This window comes from Rhopilema esculentum, chromosome 14 (genome assembly GCF_057945365.1).
Source record: "Rhopilema esculentum isolate cy_ngs chromosome 14, ASM5794536v1, whole genome shotgun sequence".
NCBI classification, from domain to species: Eukaryota; Metazoa; Cnidaria; class Scyphozoa; order Rhizostomeae; family Rhizostomatidae; genus Rhopilema; species Rhopilema esculentum.
In genome coordinates this window covers 10471573-10492265 of record NC_142828.1, presented here as the reverse complement: position 1 = coordinate 10492265, position 20693 = coordinate 10471573, and the positions used below count along the sequence as shown (strand labels likewise).

The window sequence follows — 20693 nt, the reverse complement described above, 5'->3', positions numbered from 1 at the left end:
ATTATAATTTTTGTTGCTTATAGGCTCTTTTGTTAATACAAACTTAGAAGAATGTGTTTTCAAGTGAGATGAATAGAATACATATTCTACTCACCCCATTGATGTTTTCTGAGAAAAGTGCCTTAAAATCTCGAAGTCCAGTGATTACTTCGTTCGATTAATCATTTAATGTCATGACAGCACTTTTTTTCATTTCTAAACAAGGAAAATTTGACAAAATGTTTTAATTTTTTAGCGCTAATTTTTCCTAAATCATGTCAAATAATTGTTCGTGAAGAGGAAACAGTTGGTTAAAATAAAAGCAGGTTATTTTAAGTTAAACGCGAAATTTCTTTATTTGACAGCTGGAAGCTGCTATGGATATAGTTATCGATGTCATTATATCAAAAAATACCCTTGGTAAGTTAAAGATTTATATATTATTTTCATTTAACTTCGTTTTTTGAATAATTAATAATTAAAGACGATATCTAGGCAGTCCACTAGTTTGTTTATGATACTCGTGAAGACATATCTAGGTAGTCCACTAGTTTCTAAATCTTGCGATAAAACCTTTTCTAAAGCGATTTGAACATGAATTGAAAAGATAAGTCGAAGCATTTCTTAACAGTGGTTCCCTTCTAGCTATTAAAGTTATTGACAGCACCCCTTTTCTCATTTTACATTAAACCTTGCCGTAGCTCTTGTTGTTCTTGTAATGTAAGCATTACTTTCAATTTTCTTCCATTGTTTTAATGAATACTAAATTAAAATTGAATTTTAGTACCAAGAAGTGCACGAATAAGTGACAAGAATATCAAAATCTCAAACGATAATGACATAAAGACAATAATCAGTGACTGTGTTGACATGCAAAGCCTAGAAACACTTGCTAGGCTGCACATGATGTCGGCACAGATGCAAGAAGGTTCTACTCCGAAATCACAAGAGAATATCCTCACCGCTGCTTATTGCATCCAGAGACTTTGGCAGGTAATTACTATGTTAATTGCAATCTCAGGTAAATCGAAGCATTTCAACCTTGATAAACAATGTAAAGAAAGTATCTGCAACTTTTTACTTCAAGTGGCAATTTATCAATTTATTTCATCTTTAAATAAAATTCAAGCCCCAAAATATGTGCCAGTGGAGAAAAAGCTAAAACCCTAAGTTAACTATGAAATTTTCTATAGATTCAATGCAAGTTAAGGCACTATATTGCAAACTCAATTATCTCGCTTTTAATGGCATAATAAAATATGGTTAGCGAAATGCTGGGCATATACACTTAGATTGCAAAAGTATTGAAACGATAGTCATTAATGGCGATTCACAGTGGCCAAGGGCAAAGATGATAAATTTCCCGAAACAAAATTACTAGGTGAAGGGGCTTTCATTTCTAATGACTTCGGAATGAATTTAGAGGATTATTATACTGTTTTGATAACAAAAATATGTGAAATATTGAACAAATATTCAGAAAAATTCTTAAGAAATTTATCGAAGCATTGATAACCAATAATGATGAAATGTAGGAAACTTTGAAGAGGCACCACATAGTCCGTTGATACTTAAATCTGGACACGTCTGCGTTTGTTTACATAATAAAATTATTACTTGGAAGATTCTTTTATTTGAGATATTGACCTGCAGATTATTGATAATGAAACGAGATGAATATCGATAAAGGGACGTTTAGTGATCAAAGCAGTTTATTGTGTGCAAAAAAATAAACAGCTTGGATTTAAGTAATTCAATTCACGATTTGCAGAAGCACAATAAAGATTAAACATTTAGCATAATTGTTTTTTTATTGTTATTTGTGTAGATGATGAGCAAATTAAAAATTCAAAAACCACAGTCTTGTTTTTCGAATGAAAAGTGACTCACCTGTTGACAATATTGGAACTCTTTCAAGTCCTAGATTTCTGCTAAAAGAGTCTTCTAAGTGATAATTTGGTCACAGAGCGAAGCTTGAAGTTTCTTTGCTATAATAATTACTTAAGCGATGCATTTTTGCGCCATTAACTATCGTCCCCAAGCCCCTTCTTTTAGTAATTTTCTTTCAGAAATTTGCCATCTTAAGCTTGTGGCCACTGTGTGCCATTTTTAACTACCGTTTCCATACTTTTGTACCCCAAGTGGATAGTTACGGTAATCTTATTATATATGCTCAGCATGATTATGTATGTTCAACATAATTTTGGAAGCTCATCATAATCATGTATGTTTAGCATTATTAGGTATTCATATGTTAGCATATTCATACGTGCTTAGTGAAGAAAAATCATGTATGTTTAACATAGATATGTAACGTCCCTTTCGATGATTCTTCATCATTTCATCTTTCACAAGAACTCAATAAGAATCGGAGAAAAGGCGATGCGAGACGGTGTAAAACCAGGAGAGCGCCCCTTCTCCAAAGCAGAATCTAGGAAGAAAGATGTATGTACAAAGTTTTAGTTTGAGATGGACTTCATTTTATGTATATCAAACAGCGCTCAATATAACAAAAGAATGAAATATCAATTTGATATCAGATTGGCAGTATACATTCTCGATGCTTGTATTTCATTGCTTGTTTGTGGCTTTGGCGAGAACTTTAACATCCTTTTTATCATTTTTATGATACTTGTGGGTAATATAAGTGAAATTTAGGCTCGAGTTTGCGTTTTTCATTTAACATCCACAACTGTTATTGAAAGAATAGTAAATTGCATTTTGAGATTGATAGTTCTTTCAGCCGATTGTGTTAACCCTCCCCTGGCAGGCCTGAAAGTTTTCAGCATTTAGAAAAAAGAGATTTCGTTGCCTTGAACCAAATGTTGCAGAAAGATAACGACACGAACGTTTTCGCCAAATTTTTCAGGCCTTTCCGAAATTAAAATTATGTGGAAAGAAGTATATACTATAGTTAATGTAAGACTTTGTAGCTTCTTGAAATATTGTTCTTTCGTCAGGCAAACAAAATTGATCGTGTGGCATCAAAGACATGCATTCCGTTTTCTCTTGAACAATGGGCAACTTTCGCTCTGCCAGAAAGAGTATGTAGTAGCTCAATATTATAAGTTATAAGTTTCATTATAAGTTTATATAAGTTTTTCATTATAGGCTTTTTTCATTAATACATCATTATCCCTACTGGCATTGTGTTTATCCATGTGCATTTCAGTTACGTATCTGTGCTGTCTGTAAAAAGAAAGATTTATTTAAAGAAGCAAGCACTATGCCATTCCTTTAGTAGTATATTTGCAATTTGTTTCGCCTCAAATACAATAAAATTAGAATATCAACTTTTCGTCTAGCATTTTCACGCTGAAGTATATGCATAAGTACAGAAATTTTGCTTCTAGAAATACTTTTGGTGGTACAGTTTTGATTTTTGTTACTTTCTTTACCAGTTATTTATTTTTGCCGCAATTTAAATTTGTCTTAGTCAATGCTTAAGGCAATAGGCTAGAAATTGCGATCCTTGCCAAAATCCGATCTATTAAACAACTAGCTATCTCTCTCTTCTTTGCGCTATTTCAATTTGCCAAATAACATACTTCTTGCCCTTTTAGCTGAAAGAGTATTTTAAACAAGACGTTTCTGGCTGTTTCATTAGTGAAAGAAGTATTAAAAAGCCGGTAAGGATCCATGGCTAACTATTCATTTTAACGTTAATTTTAATGTTGCTTTTATGGCCCTATGGGGTGGACTGTATACAGAGAAACATAGCAACTTAGGCACATTACTGCCTTTAATAATTTAGAATGTGTTAATATTTCATTCGGGGCTTCAACTCTAAGGAGATTGGTACAGAGCACATTAGAATCAAGGATACTTTTCTTTGACTTAAAGGGAGGCCGGTAAATGGCCAAAGCTGGGAACAACGAGCAACTACATGGGATGCATAAGTTGCGTAATAATTATAGCATTGCAAAAATGCAGCCATGACTGTTTTCAATACGTGCACTGATATATCTAATGTTTCAAGAATTATAGGGGCACGTTTTCCTACTGAAAAATTAACTGCCCCAGAGTACCTTTAATAAGAACTTTTGCCAAAGTGATTTCTGATCAATTTATTTTGATTAATTTGTTTTACTGTCTACTGCTGCAACAATCATACAAAAAGTACTTCCTCTTTTAGGAGCTGACGTTTTATTACATGGAAGCTCTGAATAATTCACTGTGCCAGCATGGGTATCACCCTCTGTGTCTTCCTGTCTGCGCATTCAACTGTTTTATTGCAGCGGAGATACTTGAAGACAAATTTTTGATAACTTTGTCCAAGCTTCAGTACGTATACCCAAAAGCTCTTAAGTCATTGCGTTTTTTGAACTACATTTGCAGACTATCGCTATCATATTTTTGAGCATTTATCATTAGATCACAAGTTGCATTGCTGCACGTTTTATCTTGTGCATGCTTCAAAGGGCGTTCTGTGACAAATAAGCTGATTATTTACTACATGTTTTAGTGATCTCTTTCTCAAGTCGAATATCCTTGTATTTTAGGCTCTTGGATATTCTCAACGATCTAGAAATGGTTTCCGCCAGCTGCAATTTATCTAGATCACTTGGGCCTCAGTATATCACAGAAGAAGATAAAGCAGAGTAAGTGGAAGAAGACATTTTATTTTCATTACTCATTCTTAGCCATGGAGAGGCATCTCAAATAATTAGGAAAAGTATACGTGTTGATCATGTGATGTTCGTTTAGAAATAACTGCAACATATTTTTCATTATGGAAAACCATGAATGATTGGGCGAGCCTTTCGGCGAGATGATGATAGTTAGTGTATACAAATCTTTAGAATTTGAAATAGGTTTGTAGATATGTTTTTGGTTGAATTTTAGTTTATGTATTTGCGGCTGATTTTGGGTGTTTGTTGCGAAGATTTATCTCTTATTACTTTAGATCAAGAGAAAAAGTTCTTATTTGGAAAGAGAAAGAGGCCCAAGTGTATGCAGAAGAATCGAAGCATGCAATGGAAATTAAAGCCGACAAGCCAAGCACCAAGCAAAAAGATACCACCCGGTCAAGCGGAAATAGGAGGTTGATCGGAGGGCTAGCCAGACGAGAGATCTGGACCCGAATTGCAGCCTTTCTAATCAAACAGGTCTGTATTTGTACAATAAATATTTCTTGATTTTTGCTGGTGGTTTGGTTGATTTCATGTGCCATCAAATTAGGATGATTCATATGCTGATTAATTAATCTAGTTACGGTTTATTCTATATTTAATATTATTTTAAATCATATTAGGCTTTAAGAATAAGCCTGATGTATAAACTGCCAAAAAGCGTCATAATAAGTTATCTTTATCGTTGACATATTTCACTTAGTCTCGATATACTCACAGCCAATAATAGCATTATTATGCCCAATCCTATTATATCATTGTGACTATCATCCAAGTATTATCAATATGGGTATATCAAACTGTGCTTTTTCAGCCTACCCCTTCTTTAAAAGTAACAGCTAGGGGTCCTAACTTTTACTTTGATTGTTGTTCGTGTCCTGAAAATAAATTTGTGTTGAAGTATATATTTTGTAAAATTTGTAAAATAAACTGAACTGAAACTAACCCCTGTGACCTGTAAGTAAAGAAATCCTTCCAAGTAGGGTTTTGTAGGATTCTATAGAGAGAGCTGCATGACGAATTATAACGAGTGGCTATTGCGAATAAATGAGGTATCATAGTGACAACAAGTTCCCCCACCAGATGAAGGCTGGCATTACAAAGGTGTCTAGGTAGAGTCCACTGCACTTGAGCTTTGATTACTTTTTTGCAGCTAATTCTGATTCTTTATTGTATATTTCTTTAAGGGGCAGTATAATGATGCAAGGGAGTTACTGGAAGAGGCAAGAAGAAGCGCAGAAGTAATTTTTAAGAAAATAGATTTTATTGTTGCCAGGTTCTATTTTTGCTGATTTTCCGTTTAGGTCCTTAACATCTGCGTTGTCGAAGAAAGAAAATCTATGATTGTTCAAAAGACCACTTAACATTCACATGTTGCTACCTTCTTAAGAATTTTTTGTTGAAACTTAATTGATTAATGCGATGTTTTTAAAGCTCTTACATAAAGCCATTTGCAAAGTCATCCCTTTGGCAAACTGGTATTATAACACTTATAGTTTTGTTTTCAAGTTTAAATTAAGAATCTGGCTGGGACAAGGTGAGCTTAAAAGTAATGCAATTTAACAGTTGAATTTTTCAGCATTATTAAATTAGAAGGTCTACAAATTTTGTAAATCCTGATAAAAATTTTATCAATGTGTGTTCTCCGCTCATAAATTCATACATCGTAATTTCAGAGCGGTTTTGTTTTCAAGAAGCATTTTCGTTTAAGGGTTTTAAAGACGACCACTGTTTGGCCCAGATTGAATTCAACAGTGCCGTTTTAGCCTACCAAGAATGCGACTGGGGCACTGCTATCTCTCATTTAGAAAGAATTCAGGTTGGAATTGCTTTTAAATTGATTAACGTTGTTTGATGATTGGAATCCTCTGAAAGCAGTCTTTCGCGTTTCTTTTTATTTGATCCTTATGTCGTGTACATAGGTTGAAATTTTATGTGCATTGAATTTGTATCAGGTGTTTTGTTTCAAATATATGTTAACATGTTTTAACTTACTTTAACGAGGCATATCATTTTCCAAAATTTTACGGTTTTCCAATAGATTTCCAGTTTTTCTGCGGGATCAACTCTCATTCAACCTTTTTTATTCAAAACTTTGATGGGTAGCTTTGAACTTTTGCAGAACTTGGAAGGATCGTTGGAGTTTTGGTGCCAGGTAATTGCACTGAAGGTTGATGCTTACTACCGCTCTTTAGCGATACCGACAACATTCCAGTGTCATCCCGAGATTGCCTCCTCAGACAAGGTAAGCTCTATATCCCGTGTGATCCCTGTGTCCATTGAAGTTATTTACAGGAATCGTGTGCTGACTCAATAGACACTGGGAAATGAGAGAAAATAATCCACTTATCTGCAGAATAAATGGCATGATTGCAAAAAAATTGATGTCGGCACGAACTTCACCATGTTCAGTTTTTTGATTCCATGCCTCTGAGTTTTGGACACATTTTTGATGATGTATTTAACAGGTCAAAAAGAAATTCAGCAGCAACTGCTGTACACCTGCTTTACAGCAACAGCTAGACTATATCAACTGCATTACTTCAAGTAACACGACCTTATTAAATCTCAATTTCAGGAGACAACGGACTGCCTAGGGTGAGGCATTAATTAAAACGTGGAGGCTGTACAGACAAGGAATCCTTTTAAACTAAACCATTACCTATACATTACTCTAAAGGTGTTTTGGCTTGTTGACCACACACTATAATCTTGTCTAGGCATTAGAGATTTTGACGTCATCAATTCGTCTCCTTGACGACCTCAGCAGGAAGAGTCCCAACAGATTCTGTCAGAGCGTGTATGTGAAAGCAGTTTTGCATGCAAAGTACGAACTCTTTTCTTTGATAATGTTATAAAGATTTGTTACTAACAGAAGCTTAAAAACGTCTGGAATTTTTTCTTAAAGTCTTTTCTAGGTATTTTAGAATCCTTTCTGTCAACAAGAGCACAGTTGCTAATGTACTGCTGCAACTGTTAATGATATAATATGCTCTATTCTAAAAAAAGACTAAATTCTATATTTGATGTTCTTTCCCCTGCTGTTTGAATCAAGATGCGTTTCTATTGTGCTTTTTCTTGGTAAATCCTTTAATTATTGATGCTTTGATGGTTTGTTTATTGGTTTATTGGCTATGAAATAGTTTAGACTTTTGCCTATTTATCTTAAAACTGGCTGATATAAGCTATTATTCACCCAAGGTATTTCACCTTCTGCTGCAGGCTAGCTGACTATATTCTCAAAACGAGTAGCGTCATTGATGACAAGAAAAATCAGGAAATATTCCAGGTTTGGTGTTTCTTCCTTAAAGCAGTGAGAGATGAAATGTTATTTTAGATTTCAAAAAAAACTGCTGCTAATTTTCGTGGGATTCTTGTCAGTAGCCATTAAGAAAGTTACATTGTTAAAATTCTAGAGATTCTTAAATTTTAGCTAATTTTTTAGTTGTTGGATGAAAGTCTTGAAAATTTCACAAGTCTTGGTTGCAATCGAGAGGTCTTAAGAATACTTAAGTCGCAGTGTATCCTATTGCAATCATCGATTTCGTCAAGTAGTCGTGAAAAGAGAAAAACAGTTTTAATCCAGGTACTTTACTACATTTTTCCTCTGAGTGATCAATTGTGATATTGTTTAGTTTTTTAATTCACGGCTCTTTTCATGTAAACCTTGATCCTTGATGCGATATAGGACGATTTATGTTGTGCTTATAAGAAAATGAGTCTAGGTATCGATATTAAACCTCGGCAGAAGAGAGAGTTGACAGAATACAGATACAATGACGATAGGGGCGTAAACAACAATCGTTTTAACAGTAAGAAAGTAATATTGTAATCCATTGTCTTATGTTTAAAAAGTAATTATGTCATTGATCAGTCCATTTATTTGGCTCTATTTATTTATGTAAAACTTTCAACTATACTTATTTTTTTATATCTTGTTTCTTTATTATTTAGATTATTTTCCTGAGTTGAATTATTTAATGACAAGACGGATAATCTCTTCGCTTGTACCTTTTTCTATGTCAGTGTTTTGAAATCGCAAGAAAGGCAATCGCAATAGCAAAGAAAAATGAATCACGTGTTAAGAAGGCAACTTTTGAGGTATTTTGAGTGCCACTATTATGCTATTTTCGTTACTGATGCAGTCGAAAATCGAAATATTTCCATGAAAATGTTTTATGCATGAGTATTTACATCTTCAGGGAGAGTTCCAAATAATACTTAAATATAATTTAGATTCGGTTGTAATATTTAGTATTATGAGCTTTTACGTTTGATAACGGTATATATGGGTTTTTCAATTTTTGAGAGTCTTTAAAACCTATCAGCCGATTTATACATCTGATGGCTATTCAATTAAATTCTATTGCATGATATGAAAATGATAGAGTTTGACACTAAGCTACTAGAGTTAGTACACATAGATTTGCCCATGATTTATCCTCTCTTCGACTTAGCGATTCCCAATTCATAATGTTCTTAAGCAGAATATTCAACGGAGTCTAAATACCCATCAAGAATCAGGTTATGCGTTTAAAATATTCGCTTAGCAAAAACTACTAACATGCTTCTCTATCATTCTGTGAAATTCCCAATGATGTTTTTTTGTTTTATCAGCTCCAAATTGTATGGGAGTGCTTTTGAACCAGGTAGATTATCCACTTCTCTACTCAAACTGTATTAAGCATTTTGTTCTTTTTGCTAGATTGGCAATGCCTGCTTACCTGTTGAAATGGAGCTCGCAGAGACAGTTCTGCATGCAATGAAAATAGCCGTCACCATTCTTGGTGAAGTGACAAATGACATACAGATGCGGCAAGCATCACAGTGCAGAAAGGGCAGCATGGATAAGGTGGCAGGAATCGTCATCATTTCATAATGATCTTTGTCATTTTCATATCATCATTACCATCCTTTCTTAGAGTATATAGTATGAAGACATCATGCAGTAATATTGATAATATCTTCATTATCTGAACATGCAAAATTACCTTATTGAGGCAATAATACTTTTTGATTTTAGTAATTTCTTGGCTGGAAGATTGCACGAAATACCGAAAACACAACATACTAAAGCACTTTTCATTGATTGAGCAGGCTAGGTCGTCTTTACACTCAGGACTTTTGGAATCTGTTTACGCAAAAACAAAGGATCCCGACTTGTGAAGACAGAAAGAGTTCATTTTTCTCTCTTGGACACTTCAATTAAGCGAGAGGTTAGCGGTCGCTCATTGGTAAAATCAAGGCAAAAAGTCGAACACTTCTTTCTTCCTAACACGTTATTTTCGATCCACACCCGGATATGAATTTTCAGCTTACTTTCGGTTATTATCCGACTTTATACTCTGAAGCAAGGTTGCCAGATGCTTGGAATGGTTGCCTGCCAAATATTTTACGCGTGACGGCCAAATTCGGCCAGCCAAACAAAATATACAAAAAAGCTACATTTTGGCCAAGTCTTTAGAGTAATAGTGTAATCAAATTGGCTTTGTTTGTTAAAAAAGCTCGAACTTGCTTTCAATTTCAATTTTCTGTTATCTTTTTCTTTGTTTCTTGCTTCGTTATTTGCAATTTTGAGATTGTTTTAACAAAATGTTGAATTTTTTTTGTGCAAAAATTGTCGTTGTCTTTGTAATTTGTAGTTTTCAACATGCGGCCAAAATTCGGCCAACTTTTACTTGTTCGGCCAAATCAATTTTGGACGGCCAATAGCTTTGAAAAACGGCCAGAATAGAGGAATTTCGCCGTCAAAACGGCCAAATGGCAATCCTGCTCTAAAGACCGTCGGACGAAAGTGCTTTAGTATGCTATGTTTCCGGTATTTCGTGCAATCTTCAAGTTTTGCGGTCCCAAAAACTAATTTTCTGGCTCTTTGTTAAGATCTTAGAAGACTTTGTGTCCATGACTCCTGCATATACAGAAAGTCAGCGAGACTGGAATCTGGTTACCGGGTAAGCCTCAAAAACCCCTTTTCGTCCCCTTTTCTCTATTTTCTTGAATTCATACTGCAAGATTTTTATCTGACTTTGATATCGAATATATTAGTGATATTCTCAAACACTTACAGAAATGTTGTAAGAAAGTAAATTAAGTTTTTTCACACAGCTGAAACGTCTTGTCTCCCGTAAACCATACTATCCACCCAAATTTCGTTGGTTTAAGTATCATCCTTTATCCTGTTGACCCATTGTCACATTTCTGCTCGCTATGCTCTGGTGAAACTTTGTTCCAGTTTCGCAAATGCGCACATATTTTCTTCTATTCTAGATTAATTGGTGAAGAAGCCCTCTCCTTGTTGACACAGATCTACAATTCCAAAGAAAAAATTCCTAAATCTCAAGCAAAGGTGACAGAAGTGTATTTGTTTCCTTTTTGTTTGGGAGCTTTCAATATAGTTATTGTTTTTGCTCTTTATTGTCAATCTATTTTAGTGCAAAAATGCAAAAAAGATCCACTTCCGCTAAACCTTGAAAGATTGACTCATTTTCAACTTACTCAGTACATTGCCAAAAGAAAGCAGAGTGAAAGTATTGACAATGTTATTCATATGACAAAAATGGAAATTCTTAGATAGATTATGGTCGACTATCCATTGTTGCTTAAGAAAGGCTATTCATCAGCATATTCTGATTGATTAACAACTGATTGATTGATGTCTGGAATTCTATACAAGAAACATAGGCCTTAGTTGCTTGTTTCTTATTTGCATTAAGTCATCTGAAAATAGTTTCTTTATATAAGATAATTATTATTCAGACTGACTATTTGAATATCACAGAGTGTAGAGCACTAGAATATAACGATCTATCTGTCAGACCTTTAAAGATTTACATTTTTTCAGGAATATTCTCATGTAAGGATATTATAAAAACGATCCAGTTGTCTCTGATTTCAAGCCACGTGACTGACCCTTTTTTTTCATATTTCAGGCGGCGTTCTTCATTGGAAAGTGTCTACAACAATTGGCTCTACAAATTTTTCCTGGCCTTGAGGAATACACTCCGGCGGTAAGATGAAATATGAAATTTCATTGCACTCTCTGGTAATTTTTACTTGCCTGATTGATGTAAAAATGAGACGATTGATATAAAGAGCTACTCTTTGTCAAACTTTGTCAATATTTTCTGTTTGATTAAAGCTTATTTAATTTCATCTCAGCTTTAAATAAACGTATATCATCTTTATTTTACACCTCAGTTGCAGCCAGGAAGCGAGAAGGCTAGTGTGGCCAACATAGCAATAACTGAAAAATTTGATGACAGTGAAGCAGTAGATAATCTAACTGATTTAGATGTGCTATCTTCAATGGACTCAAGGAAAAGACAGAAGGCTTTGCAAATTAAGGTTTGTTTGCTTAGCAACATCAGCAATTCCTCCCAGTCTATTGAAATTGTTGTCGGTTGCTTCCAGACTTGAATTAAGACATCAGTGAGATATTGAGAATCTTGGCAAATAAAAATTCGCTTATTCCAATTTTCTACATTTCAACCTTCTCCGCCGCTTATGAAATTTCGAATTTCATTTTTACATGTGTATCTTTTAGAAAAACTACGCAGAGTATGCTATGTTTATCACTCAAGCTGTTGAGTTCTTAACCCAAGCCTGTCAAATAGGCCTGAGAAATGGCTGCAAGGACATCATTGCGCATGCGTCATACTCAATAGTACAGTGCATTGGTAATCGTGATCCGGCAACTTCCCTCCATTATCTGGCTTTGTACCAGGTATTGATTATTTTCTATTTTCTTCGCTTTTGGTTTTTAGTTCTTATTATAAAATTAAAATATTTACAATAATTTCTAATTTCATGAACTTTTGTCAGCTTAAAATTTTATTTTGCTTGATAAAGATTTGCAAACTCTATCACCTACAATATTGCTTAATGATAATAGCTAATAGAAAATAAACTTTAAAGCCTTGTCATACTATGGCATTCCGCACTTCCGAGAGATCTGTAACGATTTTGAGCCCAAGGGGTGCTTGTTAAGTCGTTTTTTCTGTGGAAGCAAAGTATGGCTTTTCTCAAAAATTTTCAAATTCTCTTTGATTTGAACAGAAGGTCTAGATAAAGAAATATTATATATGAGATGAAGAATTACTGACTCTCAACAGTCTAAACTGATCGTTTTGAATTTTTTTAAAGAGTGCCTCTGCAGCAATCACTCTAAGTGACACAGCCCAAAGAGTGTTGACGGATCCGCACACATCTCGTATAGCTGGCCTAACTCAACAGAGAAAGAGCCTCAATGACATGGCGGTGAATTCCAATGATTCTCTTGGTGTTCGTGCAATCAATCTAGAACTCCTCCAAACAGAATCAGAGGTAATAATTTCACTTTTAATATGCCTGCAGATTACAAACTTTTCCGCAAGCCTATTAAAATTGTAATTCAACCTTCTTTTCGTCTAATATTTCTTCAACCACCGACGTTTTATCAAGTTTCTCCGAAACAGACAATATTTCACCAGAAATTTATTACCCCAAATATTTTTCTCTGATTCTACTTGAACATGTTTTCTTAATTTAACAAAAATCTTCCTTTTTCAACGATATGTGCAAATAAATTGTGAATTCCGTTCTTTCTTCCAGGCCTGGCGCAGACTGCATATCTCTCGCAATCATGTTGACATCACTAAAGAAATACCCTTTCCAGTAACTTTTGTAATACTGCAGCATTCTCCGGATAAATCCTTGCTTTATGCAGGTGTCCTTGAAAAGCCTAGGGTAGGCATGCCAACAGGGAAGAAGAAGGATCAGACGGTTGGAGGTGAGATTCAAACCGTCTAATCAGCTTGCAGCAGTCATCACCAACATTTTTCGAATTCACAAAAATAATCATAATGATAATCTTTGTAATCATCTTAATCGGCTATTACCTATAATCATGTTGACATTTCTAGTTTAATAGTGTTATTATTTTCATTAGGTCTTTGTAATTATTAATACTACTGTTATTATCATCATCAATTAAGAATGATTTTCTTTATTTTCCCAGCAGCCAATCGATCCCATATTTGCAGCACGCCAGTCAGCCAAGAACTCCTCCTTAGTCTTATCGCTATGGCTGAGCAGTTCAAAAACGATGTATCCAGTTTTTTGCTACACAAAAATTATTTCCAGCAACAGACGCAGAAGCGAAAGGAAATGCTTGGGTTGGTCGAACGGTCTTCGAACTCAATCTCAAAGGTGATTTTATAGTCTTAGGCCGCAGTCAGCGTTTTGGTTTTGTAATCACTTTGTAAATTTTGACCCTTACCGACCTCTTATTTGATATTGTTTCTTCTTTGTGAGATAAAGAAATTGTCTTTCTTCTTGTGGTTTGTTGGTAATTAGCATCCTATGAAGCAACCTCCAAACACGACTTCCCTATTGCTTAACTGATAAATCCTTGACAGCTTGTATAGTCCAGTCCTCTTTTTGTAAGGCGAAAAAGCCTTGATTTCTTCTCTTGAATTTCAGAAGTCTTTTGACTAACAAAGAAAAGCCAAAACTGTCACGAAGGCGTTTCGTAACAAGTTTTCTTAAGGAACCTTGTTTAATTATTGTGAACTTTGTGTGCGTATGCAGACTGCTTATCTAATTGTCTTTTTACTTCTTTGTTCAGGTCCTTGTTACTGAGGACTTTGTTTTGAAATCATCCCCGATCAACCAACCCCTTTTCAATTGGTTGCGGAGTTTGCTCGCAGCGAGTTGAGCTGAAAATATCACTTTTCTTTGCGATAAATACATCACAATAACCTTAACTCTTCTTGTACTCTGAGGGCTGAAACAGCTCCAGAGATCTTACAAGCTGATCGCGTTTTTAGGAATAGCCATCCCTTATCCTGGGTTAATAGTATTAATGAAAAATAATGACACTCTTCATTACTCTCAGCCCCTTGTTATCCTTTACCTAGACCGCCAATGAGATTAAACTTTCTTACTTTCTTTAGAACAATATCCTCTATGAACAATATTTTGGATTTCCTACTTTTTAAGTAATATCACATCTTCGTTCTCTTTATGTAATCTTGTACTTTGACCAAATACATTTCGGCTTTTGAACAGTTGCGTGTAAATTCAAATTAAGTTTTGATGGCCTTGAAATTTGCCTGTATGTCTGTCTGCTTGTTGCAAAATTTGAGAACTGAAATACTTGCCTACTTGATTATATCCCAGATATCTTCATAGCATCTTAATGAGATTTATAAATAAATATTGATTCTTTACAACGAGCTGATTCACCCAAATACTATTCACTGTTGAGGGCAAATTCTTACGCCATCTAACCCATAACATAGTTACCTTTAACTAGCTTTTCCCTCTGATTTGCTATTTGATAGTAAACATATCGGCCAAGTTAATGTTGCTTCAACTAGCACCTTGATATGAACAATAAAAGTTTGTTTTGGGTTGTGGACATTAATCTTTAATAAGACATTTCACCCAGTTACAGATCTGACCCTTACCCTTCAAATATACTTATTCAAAATTATGTTCGTTCCAAACTCACTATAAAAAGTACCTTTCTCACATTGACCTGATGACAAGGTTGAAATGCGTCTTAGCTTTGTATCGTTTGGAATCCTGTCTTCCATTCATCTCATGTGATTGAAACTTTGCTTCAAATCAATTTTTTTATCTTTATATTTTCATTTATATATTAATTTGTAACGGTATCTTGTCATTCAGGAAACCTTATTTCTAAAAGCCGAGCTTGAAAATGAAGAAAAACAGCTTCAGACGCGATTCGATGAGATGGTGGTGGCAATGGAGGCATACTGTGGCACCATCATCCCACAACTGCAGGAATCCTTGACGTATGTTTTGTCTGCGTATTGAATTATTTCAGCAAGCATATAACAAACGATTCTGCAATAGAATTTTGCACATTTTTAACTTCTGATTAGATTTAAGGTTGAATAACTTTCAAATGTTATTGAAAAGAATACCCAAAAAGATGCCCTGATATCCACGCTAGGGGTTTCTTTAATTGTGGGAGGGGGTTCTAGGACAGGTGTCTAAAGCAAAAAAGGGTTTCAGAGGATAGGGCTTCCTCAAGATGACTTATTTTTACTTATTTCTGTTTTATGCTGCAGACATCTAATATTTGCCTAAAAGCTATGTATCATTTCAAGTTGTTTAGTTTGAATCTTATTTAATCAATGACAGCAGGAAAGATTCATCTATACGATTTCACATGTACGGATTTTTCTAGACATTGGGGCTGTTATGGGATTATGGCCTAAATTATTGAAGCACACGTGAATTTGGAACTTTTGCAGGGGGATTATTATCCATGAGTATTTTTCATTTGTTTTTACTCTCTTCCTTGTTCTTTCTAAGGAAATCTTACTTCAAGTTTCACCTATAAAAGGGCGTTTAGAGAGAGAAAAGGGGCTAAAACTGCGGCCTAAATCGAACTTTTACTGTAAACAAATGCCACTGTTTTTAGGCAAGAGCCGGCGGTGGAAAGACTAGTCATACTTGCTGACGCAGACCTCCACAAATTGCCTTTGGAAGCGTTGCCTGTCTTTGCCAACAGTGACATTAGGTCGATATCGAGAGATTTTTCTTTGCAAATATTTCATCACAGGATCACTCAAGGAGAGCTGGCAGGTAATTCAATTTATAATAATTAAGGTAATTTGCAATGCTCAGAAAACTCCGAATGGATAACAAACATCATGGGTAGGTTCATTTGAAAAATGTTCATTCAATACATAAGTACGAATTTCTGACCTAGTCCTTGAATTCTCAGTACTTTGCTTTGAAAAGCCATGATATATAATCTTTAATCTATAAAGGGTTTGTCAGGCTTTACATTTTTGTTACATCTACTGCAAAAATTTGCAACCTGTTTAAGAGGTAACCGTTGACCAATTGACATAACGATAATGGAAACTTAGCTTGGAAAAATGGAGTTTTCCACCATCATACAAAAATTGAGAATAGGAATAGGCCTAGTCTGTTCTGCAAAGTGATAGTAAAAATGCTTTAACATGCATTAATTAAATAACGAGTTTGTACACGAATAAAAGATAAGTACAACATTTCAAGCACAAGTCGTCATCAGGTGACCTGATGGTGGCTGAACGATGTACAACAGGCTCAACTATATTGATTATCACTTTGAAATGCATATTTGGTTAAGTTTTTGAACGGATATTTTTGCTATTAATAAGATTTTCATTAGCAGATGGAAATACGACTGTTATTAGTGGTTATAAGACTGATAATGCAATTGGCAATACGACTGTCACTAGCAGCCATAAGACTGAGAAAGCAGTTCATAGTAAGAACGTAATTAGCTGTTTAAAGACTGATCAAACATAATATGACTGTCGTTAGCAGTTGTAAGACTGACATAGCAGTTATTAACAAGACTTTTCCGCTTAGAGTCATACTGTCCTCGTCGTCTGTCCTCAAAAACATCCTTTATCTATTGTTATCTTTAACCATGTGGGATAATTCTTGATTTGTTACTGACTCTTAGTATGAAAAAGATTTTAAAACTATGCCTGTGGTAGATAAAAAGTAAACTTGAATCTAATCTACTTTCTGGCTTGTAGGGAGTAATAAATGTGACTCTTGGATGACGCCTGTGTCTAAAAACTATAATACAATCTTAGAATGAAAATGTAGATAGCAGCGACAATCATTTTATCTTTAAAAGCTAAAAAGGGGAGAGAAATCCATTTCCAATGGAGCAAAAACTTGTGGTTTGAATGTGTAGCTGGACAAAGTGTTGGTCGTCATGCCCCTAGAAAACATTGCTGAAAACTTTACGGCAGCAAAGGACCAGCGTCACTCTAAAGGAGCCCCAAGTCAAAAGCGGATAACTTCCTTGCATTCCCTTCTTTCAAAATTCAGTATTTTTATCAATACCTGGCCTTAATAATTACTAAAATTTTACTGCCTTTTTTTCGTTCTTATTGTGATGTCTTTGCTGCTAGTATCTGTTTATTTTTTATTTTTCTTCTATTTTTGTATTCTAAAGTGCTTTTTGGTAGCCTGAAGTTGCTTATTTTTATCTCATAACTTCTTAGACAAAAATATCTACTGCGCAGACAGAACAGACTTAAACGGCTGTTCCTGGCCTGTTCTTGGTGATAAGATAGGGATAAGACTTTGAAGATAGTATCTGGAAGATAAGCAGTTTTCCAAATTGTCATATTGAATTAACGATAGAAAGATAGTAGCCACCCGTATCCAAAAGGATCAACAAGCCACAAAATCTATTAGATATGCTTGATGCAGCCGAACACCAACCTAACAAAAACTTTTTGTATTATAGAAGCGCTCTATATTATATAAAAGTACAATATTTTTAATGAAATCATACTGTGTGAAAAGAATCAGAGTATCAAAATCAAGTGAATCAAAGACAGAAAAGAGATTTGAAAAATCTTGACCTTGCTTGAAACTGATTTGCAAGAAAACCCTTCGTATGTCCTAACGGGAGATTCCACAAATAATGAAGGAAGGGTGAAAGCTTTCATTTCCCTTAACATATCAAAGTATACGCACAGTGGAATATCTGTTTTTTTCTTCTATAAATCAACTTAGAATCTTTTATTTCTCAAAAGTCTCTTTGGTGTTATGGAACAAAACTTTTCACCTTAGGAACTATAGTGCTGAATGCACAATGTGCTATTCTGTTTGTTGTCGGTTTTTTATATGAATGGGACTTTATGAAGCCTTTTTGTAGTTACCGTTACCTAGAGTAAAAATAGAACAGCATAATCTTTCTGAATTTATTCCTTGGTAAATCATTTTCGGTTTTATAAACTGCTGCCAAATGTTTTTACCAGCCTTGTTCGTTCTTCCATGGAATTAAATATCAGTCACAGATTCTGGATTATTTTTCGAACATTAGATAAAATTAGATAAATATTTTATAATAGCAGACACAAATTTTAAAATATTAGATGCAGATTTAGGAATATCAGAAGTTCATTTTAGAATATTAGACAGAGATTTTAGAATAGTAGATGCAACTTTTGAAATATCAGATGCAGATTTAGGAATATCAGACGTACATTTTAGAATATTTGACAGAGATTTTAGAATGGTAGATGCAACTTTTGAAATATCAGATGCAGATTTAGGAATATCAGACGTACATTTTAGAATATTAGACAGAGATTTTAGAATAGTAGATGCAACTTTTGAAATATCCGGGGCAGATTTAGGAATATCAGACGTACATTTTAGAATATTAGATTCTTCTTTTGAAATATTAGACGCAAAGTTTGAAAAATTAAGTAATGACTTTAAAATCTTAGGCGCAAAATCTAGAATATCAAATGGAACTTTTGGGTTTTACGGGCAAATTTTTTTGAAATTCATAAAAAGATTTTAGTAGTAGATACTGATTTTCTATAGATTACATTTTTAAACTTGATACAGATTTTACTTAATTTAGCGATAAGGTAGTTTTAATGATGAATATTAGACGACCATATATAAGAATATTAGATCATCATGATGAATATTAGACTATCAAGAATATCAGACAATCATATAGATTTAGCTATAAGGTGATGAATATTCATGATGACTATTAGTTATTTTTCATTCCCTCTATATAGTATTATCTCTGTATTTGAAGAATGCCAATATCGGTTTTTGAAATGGATTAGTATACTAACTGATTCAGTGATTACTATCCGTACCAACTTATACGGAGTGTCTACATAAGATTGACAAAACCTAGTTACGTTGTTACGATGAACAGACGCATTTAAGCTAACCTCAAGCTTCTGGGAAATGACACTGGAATTCTTCTTAGAACCATCATAATACAGCTGTTATCTTACCAAGCCAGAAGACCATTTTCTACCAAACCATGAAAATCGCTTGCCCAAAATGATGGTTGATAAGAAAGATATAACTAGCCAAATAAAGAAATAATGTTGTTTTATCATTTTAATAATTTCCCGCAAAATATTTTGTGAATTTTAATTTTTTAACAACTTAGGAACTAGGTTTCTGAATTTTCAGCAAGCAGAAACCGATAAGGTATTTTTTCGATTATAAGCCGCCCTTGTTTATAAGCCCTCAATCAGAAGCTGAACCACATTGGTTGCATAAAGAATGAAAGCCGCCCTTGACTATAGGTCTCACCCACAACACCATGCAAAGATACTTGATTTGAAATGACGGACACAAAGACTTATAAGTCCTGATTATGTACTTAAACCAAAAATTAGATATTAGAATTCCAATCAACAACAATTTAGCTGAGCATCAATAGCGCCGAAGAGTATTTCTTCCTCATCTAGAAGTATTTCTCACCTAGATTATATATAAACTGCAGCAAAACGTGCCAAAAATTTATTGTAAGCCACGGCTTATAATCGAATAGAACTTTCTTTGCTCCCAATTTTCCCATATGAGGAATTTTGCACGGTTGGTGCCATTCGAGTCTCTTGTCGTAAATTCCTGAAATTTACTTCTTCTGGATAATATAATTATCTACCCTTACAATCTGCGTTTTCTTTAAGAGCAACAAAATGGCAATGGTGACAGAAGCAAAGTTGCCAAAAAAGAAAAAGGTGATACCAAATCAAAATCAGACAAGGCGATGGGAAATAACAGGAAAGTTAAGGTAATTCAACTCTTGTTATGGCCAAAAAACAGCACGATGGGAGACAACTGCCTTTATAGAACAAGATAATTTAACTTATATTAGCTTTAACTTATATATTAATATTAGATAATTTAACCTCAACTTAACTTATAACCTATAGCTTGCCATTTGATAGCATCGATAAATGCATGCAAACGTTGCCCTTAATATTTTCTTTATACAGATTGAAAACACCATTTTCTTTGTAAAGATTGCACGACAATTAGAAATGGGATATGCTAGAAAACGTGAAAAGGCTACATTAACAAAACCGAAATATTTCTTAAAGGAAGATCGTTTCTACCTTAGCATATTGAAAGACCTAAATTCATAACGGATTCAAAAAATAAAAAAACATTTTTTGAGCATGCCTTGATTTTTAAATTAAATGCACGTGCCTGCCTCAAAAATTATGATACTCAGTTGCGTTTTATACAGGTTTTTCAATATACACTGAAGGTAAGCTTTTC

General features: G+C 34.3%; 1 protein-coding gene across 2 annotated transcripts in view; it reads left to right on the top strand.

The window, feature by feature from the left end:
- LOC135696535 (cilia- and flagella-associated protein 46) overlaps positions 1–20693 on the top strand; it is a 50774-nt gene that overhangs the window by 24444 nt on the left and 5637 nt on the right. Inside the window, exons 29-55 of one of the 2 annotated variants that reach the window (XM_089112302.1) lie at positions 345–399; positions 764–972; positions 2335–2424; positions 2940–3023; positions 3543–3608; positions 4115–4263; positions 4482–4580; positions 4886–5087; positions 5798–5851; positions 6322–6429; positions 6733–6855; positions 7331–7437; positions 7833–7899; positions 8056–8196; positions 8637–8711; positions 9316–9462; positions 10491–10561; positions 10878–10956; positions 11540–11617; positions 11808–11954; positions 12154–12333; positions 12753–12932; positions 13200–13377; positions 13609–13796; positions 15282–15409; positions 16045–16208; positions 20099–20202. In XM_089112302.1, coding sequence (XP_088968428.1) covers positions 345–399; positions 764–972; positions 2335–2424; positions 2940–3023; positions 3543–3608; positions 4115–4263; positions 4482–4580; positions 4886–5087; positions 5798–5851; positions 6322–6429; positions 6733–6855; positions 7331–7437; positions 7833–7899; positions 8056–8196; positions 8637–8711; positions 9316–9462; positions 10491–10561; positions 10878–10956; positions 11540–11617; positions 11808–11954; positions 12154–12333; positions 12753–12932; positions 13200–13377; positions 13609–13796; positions 15282–15409; positions 16045–16208; positions 20099–20202 — 3273 coding nt within the window. Of the gene's footprint in view, positions 1–344; positions 400–763; positions 973–2334; positions 2425–2939; positions 3024–3542; positions 3609–4114; positions 4264–4481; positions 4581–4885; positions 5088–5797; positions 5852–6321; positions 6430–6732; positions 6856–7330; positions 7438–7832; positions 7900–8055; positions 8197–8636; positions 8712–9315; positions 9463–10490; positions 10562–10877; positions 10957–11539; positions 11618–11807; positions 11955–12153; positions 12334–12752; positions 12933–13199; positions 13378–13605; positions 13797–15281; positions 15410–16044; positions 16209–20098; positions 20203–20693 lie in introns of both variants that reach the window. The other variant, XM_065215956.2, reaches the window with a different exon arrangement.